The sequence below is a fragment of the Habropoda laboriosa genome, unplaced genomic scaffold (assembly GCF_001263275.1).
Source record: "Habropoda laboriosa isolate 0110345459 unplaced genomic scaffold, ASM126327v1 scaffold269, whole genome shotgun sequence".
Lineage (NCBI taxonomy): Eukaryota > Metazoa > Arthropoda > Insecta > Hymenoptera > Apidae > Habropoda > Habropoda laboriosa.
Genome location: NW_017100417.1, coordinates 918,968 through 927,864, shown reverse-complemented (window position 1 = coordinate 927,864; position 8,897 = coordinate 918,968). Strand labels below are relative to the sequence as shown.

General features: G+C 36.5%; 1 protein-coding gene across 1 annotated transcript in view; it reads right to left on the bottom strand.

Annotated features, from left to right (window-relative positions):
- LOC108575490 (microtubule-associated protein futsch-like) overlaps positions 1 to 8,897 on the bottom strand; it is a 98,935-nt gene that overhangs the window by 46,177 nt on the left and 43,861 nt on the right. Inside the window, exons 19-21 of the mRNA XM_017938307.1 lie at positions 5,270 to 5,398; positions 3,781 to 3,886; positions 2,205 to 2,207 (exon numbers count right to left, since the gene is read on the bottom strand). Coding sequence (XP_017793796.1) covers positions 2,205 to 2,207; positions 3,781 to 3,886; positions 5,270 to 5,398 — 238 coding nt within the window. The remainder of the gene's footprint in view (positions 1 to 2,204; positions 2,208 to 3,780; positions 3,887 to 5,269; positions 5,399 to 8,897) is intronic.

Here is an 8,897-nt window from a genome sequence, read left to right as displayed (position 1 = left end):
GTTGTTCAAATTATGTCGTGTTTTATGTCATTTTCATCAGAAAAATCTCACCAATATGTTAAAAAAAATTCCAGATGTAAAAAAGTAAAATTAAAAATGTTGATATTTAAATCACTTAGTTGCCTCGAGTCACGTTTCATGCTTATCTTTTATTCGCTGTCCTTGTCTCCGTCCGGCAAACTACAAAGGTGGGCGCGAGGCTCGAAAACGTAGTCCCTGACTCTACGAGTGTCAGGTTTAGCTTTCTTGCGGTCTGACAGTTGTGGAAAATATACTGTACTACGATATAATACACATTATTTTATATTTTTCTAAAAAAAAAAAATTAAATAAATCGTACTATTTTTGTTATTTCTCAGTAAATATTCTACTGTCGTAATTCAATGTACAAAACTTAAATTTACACACATTTTCTAGAATAACAATTTCTTTAGTCAAAATACCATAAGCCACTTGAAATCCAAATCAAATTCGAGCATAGATACTTCTCTGTACGTGAAATCCTTTATTTTGTACATGAAAACGCCTAACGAAAGGGAAAATAATAAAAAAGGGCGTGATGTACCTGTCCCTCCACATTCCTTGTCCTTTTGACATGGTACCAAGAGCTGCCAGCGATGTGTTTAGGGACTCTAGGGACGCTCTGATCTCAGAACAAAATCTGGTGTGATTATGGATAACAAATTCGTTTCATGCGCATGCTTATTGTTTTTCTTAATTATCTCTCTCTTTTTAACTGTATAATACTTATTTCGAGTTCTATAACTTTCAGATAGTACGTGCAAACACGTGTGCTCTTGTATGTGGTTAAGGTATAAGAAAAACATTCGAAGGATCACACTGAAGAGCTCTACTTGCTAAGAAGGTATATATAATTCGTGATTTGTCAGATACACTAAGTATTCTGTCCCACTAAGCTTAGAGAAAGAATCCATTGTGAACGCAAGATACAAGAGTACCTTTGTATTACGGATGTTGCTAATTTTTCAGTTTATTTCTGCAAACAACTAGGTGACTCTCGAGCTTCGTTGAAATAAAAGTAATTGAAGTATGAATTTGTGACGATAACGAGTCTTAAAATGGAAAATATGATTTAAACAAGGATATTAACAATTATCGATTGATTGTTAAATAAAAATATTAACCCTTTCACTGCTGAAAATTTTCTCGTACTCTAATTTCGCTGCCTACAGGCGTTTCAAATATTTACTCGAGCTGTGTCCTTGACACCTATAGGCGCTTTGAATATTTTCTCACACTTTCACTTTAATTTAAGCCTTGATTCTTATTCTTCGCGTACTTCCACCTTGATCTTTAAAACGATAAATTACGAAGTTGAAGATTTGAATTTTTTAATTAACAAAAATTTCAATATTTCGAAACAAAAGTCTAAAGTCGAAAGTTTACCGTCATGCGTCACTCGCTAAACTCTGTCGCAGCGAAAAGGTTAACAAGACTGAACAAAGATATCAACAATTTGAATAATTATATTAAATCCACATTGCTCTGTAAAAAATATTCAAATCACATTTCTTTCGTGCTTAGTAGATCATTATACTATATATCCGGTTATTTCTCAACTGACTAAGAGAGATTCACGGTTCTGACGAACCGTTCGGTATTAGTAAAAAACACGGTGTCCATATCAGATAAACTTACACCGTCAAAGAATCGTTCATCCCAAGATATTTCAAAAAAACATGCTTATTACTAGATAATGTAGTATTTTCTACGGGCAAGACAGGATTTAAACAGGGGCACACCAAAGCGGCTGGGGTGGCCTTTGTTTAGCTGATTGGCTGATTACATAAAAAAGAAAGTAGATCAAAATAGCTTGCTGTGAGAGATATGATGCGTAACAAAAGACTGATTAGAGCACAGTTAAACAGGGGCACACCAAAGCGGCTGGGTTGGCCTTTGTTTAGCTGATTGGCTGATTACATAAATGTCGAACTGAACATTTCGAATGGCATTAAAAAAGAAAGTAGATCAAAATAGCTTGCTGTGAGAGATATGATGCGTAACAAAAGACTGATTAGAGCACAGATACTGATTCCGATTCAAAACGTTGGCTCCATTTCAAACGTTCCATGACAGTCGTGGCGGTAAAACAGTTACGCCCGTTCTATGCGTTCATTATGCGCTCGATTATGTAACACTGAATTATGTCAATTATTACGTACGTCCCATGACGGCCCTTTTACCTCCTACATAAAGAAACCGTTACCATACGTTCCATATACTTAAACGACTTCATAGAAAACTATCAAACATAAATCAGTTTCGATTATGCTCTATTACATCGTTTAATAATGAATGTTTTTGTGCAAACGATAATTTCGTTACTTTTACCAAATAAGTTACGAGTGACATTTCTTTTTTTAAATATAATACATATTTGTCCAATTCTTGTTCGTTATAATTTATACGTTAATTAAAAAAAGAATATCAGAAGCCAACTGTAAAAATTAATTCGAAAGTATCTCGAGGAGATAGAAAGTTCAAGCTCACTTTAAACAGCTTGTGCAAATTAATTTCAATAAATTCAGATTTTATTGTTACATATCAGCCAATAATCTAGAGGGTTAATTAGAGCAGGAGTCTTTCACCAACACACACATAGTGTCACACTATAATACACAACATTATTGTCCTTTATACGAACATTATTATTATTCGAATTTACGTGTACTTTTTACGTACGCTAATATTTGCGTACTATGTGTTTAGCACGTTTGTATGTACAATATTTCAAGAGTATTAAAATCACAATTAGAAGTTACTTGTTGCGCTTGTATATAAATATATGTAGCTTCGACAGTTTTCTTCTTTTTAGCCCGATACGACACAAAACGCTAATTATATCGTGTTCAAAGGAATATTCTATCCGTTCATATCAATTTCAATTCAATGAATCACGTCAACACTTTCAGCGAAGAATACATTTGAGTAACTGTAAAAAAAACTTCTGTGCACTAATTGAAAGATCGAAAGGAGTAGCCTGTGCCACAAAATCCATTTATATGTAACAATCAGCTGTTCGTTTTACAAGCGTGCAAATTTTAACGTTACTCCGAAAATTTCGACCGAAACTCGTGTAAAAACTGTACACGTTTTCTTCATTTGTATTTTATTTAGTATCAACACAAACCATGCATATATAGAGACCGTTTCTGTTTCTTCTATGATTTTTCATTGCGGTAATTCAGTTAGTAGAAGTTTGACTAAACATCTTCCTTTTTTCTTTTTTTTATTCGTCGTGCATATATATACTTCGCAAACAATTTTCCAATCAGTATGCAGAAGAATGAAGATTCTCGGATTTCGATAGACACGCACAAGCAAGAAACGAGTAAAAGTTAGACGACAGTACGAACAAAAATTTTGGCAAACCGATAAAAATCGGTTTTCGATTTCGATAAGAATCTGCAGATTAGAACCAGATCGAATATAATCTAAATGCAGATAAATCTCACAGAATGTCTGTTACTCGAGAGAACGTATTTGAAAATCGCAAATACTTTCGACATCTTTCCAAATACGTTGGTGGGGTAAGTTGTATATGAGATTTAGAAAATTTTGATCAAATCGCACGATTTATAGATATTTTTCAGCAAAAATTTTACGACACTTAAGTTTCACGATTTTGTCGAATTTTGTCGATATCGCGGAATTACGAATGAGCAATACAACCTACCCTAAACTGTATCATTTCGTTTATACGATCGTTAAATGAGCGATATTTATACAATTATAGAAGAGAAATAAATCAATACATACCCGACGTGAACTGGGTGCCTATTAATATCAACATTATCTGGTTTCAGATTGGCAGCGTTTGCACGTTGATAATTTTCTTTGGTGATCATCTCGGTTATTGTTGGTGCTATAAATTAAATTTACTATTAAATATCCCGCGTTTTCTTCTGCATCAAGGATCCGTCTTATAAATATTTTCCACGCTTCGAAAGATGTAACGTAAAAAAAAATGAACTGCTTTTTTACATAAGAAAATGGAACAGATTGCAAATCTACCACGAGCGTGACATCACTTTAAATAAACACTTATATCATCCTTTCAATCATTTTTTTTCTGTTTGTGGTAATGATCATTCTGTATGTAAATTATATACTGTACATTGAGAAAAAAGTATTAAAAAAACAAAGATTATAATTCAAACGATTTGAACATTAAAGTAATTCCTATTATTCGATTTATATTAGCATTTGAATTACCACTAAAGTTCAATATTACGCATCTGTCTACGTCTGTTTCATTACACACGAAGATCACCTGTTTTGCGGATTTTCCTTTTGAAGAATTTCGAAAATAGATAACATATTCGTCCAAGTTTCGTTATACGCAAAGGCTACTTTTCCCAGATTTTTCTTTCGAGGAATTTCGAAAATTTGCACGCATCTAATAAGTAATTAACGCAAGACGTGTCGAGGTAATCTAGAATTTAACGAAACATGCACGTCTTTTGGCAATTCGACGGTGATAACGATGCACCGATGCAAACAACAAACACTCGGGGCACCTTTTATAAAGCAAGACTCATTAATTTACGACCCTCTATCATCACGAATGACCTGTTATTATACCTCGTTGAACCCAACTTTACAATCGCTACCGCGCTAAGGATAAAAAATACAGCACTTCACTTGAAGCAAATTAAGTTGGCCTTGAAACTTCTTCCGTATTTCTACCAACTCGAAGCTGATTACCCGCGTTACGTTTTTTTCACCGACACGTGCTTTTTCACAGATAAAGCACAGTGTTATTAAAAAAAAAAAAGAGAGAGAAAAATCGTGTCAATGATATGTATATTAGATAAATGGAATTGGTGCAATTTACTAATTACAGTAAATCGTTACGAAATAATGAGGAAAAACTGAATGTTAATTTAGCGAATTTTTCTATCTTAACTACACAAGATACTGAAGATATTTTTAATCACATTTAATAATTAAAAACGAGGTTTTAGTAGAATAAGAAACACAGCCAAGAAATCTGAACTTGATTTACATTGACTAACTTAAACTATTCATTCGTTTCTGTCTTACTGCCCTAACTTCTTTCTTTGCGCTTATTTCCGGTGAAAAAAAAAAAAAAAAAAAAGAAAGAATAGTATTTCAACGCGGTAAACTTTGGTATGAAAATACACTTTGCTCGTTCAATTTCGAAGAGACAATTTCCTCAGAAATTTGCATAAGCAACTTACGCAGCGAAAATTTCCTCGCAACGCGAATTTTCCATCAAACTTACCTCCGGAATGTCGATTGTCTCTCTCGTCGTCTGTCACATTGACCCGCATCGAATCATCCCCCATGGATTTCATGTCGTCAACAGTCATGTATCGATATTGCTGTTGGTCGCTAAGCATCGGATCTTCACCTGTGATCAACGTGAAAAGATCGATTATAGCAATTTTTAGAAACAACGAGGCGAACGTTGCTCGCGTAAGATATCCAGGAGAGAGGAACGTAAACATCTAGAGTAGCACCGTCGAGAACTTGCATGAAGAACAGTAATGGAAACGTGGCGAAAGATTCTCCACCGATGCAAGTGAAAAGAAGAAAAAGAATAAAAATGAACAATGAGAACCTGCAAATAAATGGAAAAATCATTGCCATGAAAAATGTTCGCAGTCAAGCTCAAAGAAGCGAAAATAAAGTGTCGTGTTTTTTTATCATGTAACTCGGAGTGGTATCGTTAATTTCTGGCCTTACTCGGAGCATTGGAATATTAAACTAACGATAAACAAATGAAACTGTACACGATGTGTCAATGACTCGAGTAAACTTTTATATCCGTGTGAACATTTTTCCATACGCGAGATATGTACGCGTCCCATCGTCGTCGTTCCCCGCTGTATAAATACAGAAAATACGGCTTTCAGAAAGCGCTGTTCAAATGATATTGAAAGCAGCTTCGAGTGTTCCACTTCATAAATAAGTACTCGTAATTATCAGTTTAGAGAAACGCATAACTCAACACAAATATTTGAATAATTCTCTGGCTGTGCCAATCATTATTATCGATGCAAGAAAAGACTCTTCCAACAACTTCTAACGTATCATTTCCTGTTTGTTCGTGACACACACATTCATACGACGAACGTACATAATCACAGAAACACAATTAATCGGTGTAACGTCGAAAGTAGTTGATACACACGCACGCAGTGATAACACCAAATTTCTACCTTATGTTTTTTTTTTTTAAATAATTTCGAACGTTACAAAAGTTCAAACTGAAATATTCTAGTGACGAACCGAAGAAACTATAGTGTAAAAACGAACGCGTATAAACCGTATCGCATTTTTCACAAGACTGAGATCTACTTGGTTATCCAATCACCTTATACAACTTTAAACATACCTTATCAGATATGCCAAGAATATGGAGCACCAATTATCTAATAAATGGCCAGCCTGCAAATTTACTGCCCACGTTAAATACCCGCTAGTACAAAACCATACTAATCTGGCACAAATGAAATTGTACAATCGTATCCTTCCTTCGTTAGATATTCAAAACCGTACAATTTTTCCCCGTTGAATTGACAAATTATCCTCGATAACGACGGCGAAAGAACAACGGATATATATATGCTACGGGTGAAAATGTTACTAACAAGAACACAGTGGTTCCTCCTTTTACAAACGACAATACAAAAGAATAATCGCATATCTTCCGGTCTCGTTGTGACGTTTCCAGAGTGCTTGCTCATATGCATGTGGAGATGATGTCACCCGTTATCACGAATAACTCGAGAATGGCCGGAGGAATCGATAACATCCAAAATGAATAGAAACACGGACCAGCAACTGGTCGGTAAGGGTAGAGAAGGAGCGAGAGAGAGAGAGAGCACATGGAGAAACTGTAACGCGAAAATTCTAATTTTAACGGGTGTTCAAGGACAGCCTCTGCCGAAGCAATTCTGAAACATTCTAAGCCGCTTCTATCTACGAATAGTTGACCTCATAGGCAGTGACCTATATCTTCCTTAGTGTACGCGCACGCCTGTGAAAACTAACTATGTAATCACGTCGAATCTTGCTGAATGCAGTTAGCCGGTACCGTCATAGACCAGAATAGTACTAATTGTAATCAACGAGACACTTAGTTTATGTCACGTTGCATCGGCGTTAATCGAATTCACGATTCCACGTATCTCTGTGTACGTATGTGTGTATGTCGCCACCCGAGAGGGATCGTGGTGGTACACAAGAAGCACGAAGTAACTTTAAAAATAGCGTTACTCACTACGAGAAAGCTACCGAAATCGCAGTATATCCGTCGGTGATCACAATGACTGGGCATCGCCGCCGCTCGACTTTGACACTTTTAACCAGATGCTAAAGTTTCTGCCGCTGAACGTATCGTGATTCCGTTGCTCGCGTCACGTCACCGTCACGTCAGCCACAGTCGCCGCCGATTTACAAAAACCTTTTATCGAGGAGATATCGAATCGCGCGCGCCACCTCCGTGCCCCGTCTTTCAACGGAAATCCACGAAAGAAGCAAATCGTGTAATCTTTCTTTCCTTTCTTTGCTAAAGGTAACGCAAACTGGCTGGCCTTGATCGTTGCCCCTCCGATAAACGCGAGAAGCATGGCTTTCGCGATATCATCGTACCGCGTCTCTTATGTCACCGATGCGTCCGTCTCATTATTATGTCATAGGCGAAGATCACAGTCACGTTCCTTCTACCGCTCAATTAAATAGACCGGCTCCTCCAGCATTCCGTTCCTTTCTTGTCGTTTATGGCCTGCCACATTTGACACGTTCCACCGCCGTATTCGGTTCGTCCAAGATATATCGTTTTGTCTCGTGACGGGAATACCGATGCAACCAACTCCTACGCCAAGAAAGTCGCGCAACTAGGAAACTTGTTACTCTTTCGTACACCGGAACCACGGGTGATACGTTTCGAAGCGGATGCCACACAGTTCGCGGAGTACGGATCGTGATAGAATTTCGTGCTTGCGCAACGTGTCTTCGGGAAAAGTGTCGTACGGCACGTTCCTGCGAACAGCTTTGCACGTGGAAATATGTACGCATCTAATTTTGCTTCGGTATTTAGGTTTACCGCGGCGAAAAAGACATCGAAATTTACCGAACGTATACTTCCGTCTGTCTAACGCTCGCTGACGTTACCTCAACAGACGTAGAGACCAGGGGTGTAAACATTTCGTGGAAATTATTGCGCAAATAAACGGGGTTTGTGGTAACGTTTAAATTCGTTGGACGAGCGAATGTCACGGTGTTGAATGTTCCACGGTGCAAATAAACGATTCATTTCGTTCGCGCGTTGATGCTTTTGTAATACATAAATGTATTTCATTTTTCAGATAATTTCATTTGATTGGTTGGTCAGAGTATTCGTAGAACGTAATCTTGGAAAATTTTCACGAACGAGAAGAAAAATTCTTTTAACGCTTATCAGTTGTAATTCTTCTAATGCTTATAATATTTAGCTTTCGTTAGCACGTTCGTGTCTGGAAAAACAAAGTCGCGTGGCGGAGTCTTTCATTATCAATATGTAAGCAACGGTTATCACGTTGATTATACCGCATTAAATATTCCGCAAAGATCTCTCCTTGCATCCGTGAATTTTGTAAATAACCCGTTAATCCTCAAAGTTGCGTAAACGAAACATTTTACACAAAGTAGTAAAAATAAAATTACATTGCCTTGGCAATTCGATTTAATTCGATCTATGCTACATAGGATATAGTCTTTTATGTTTTGGCGTAAAAATTAAAGGCTGGATGCTATATGCATCTAAATTATATCTAAATAGCCTGGTAAATAGAAAAAATATACGTAGAAATAGGAAATGCTTTATCTTAGTTAAATATAATTATAGTAATTTACATTAGTTAAAA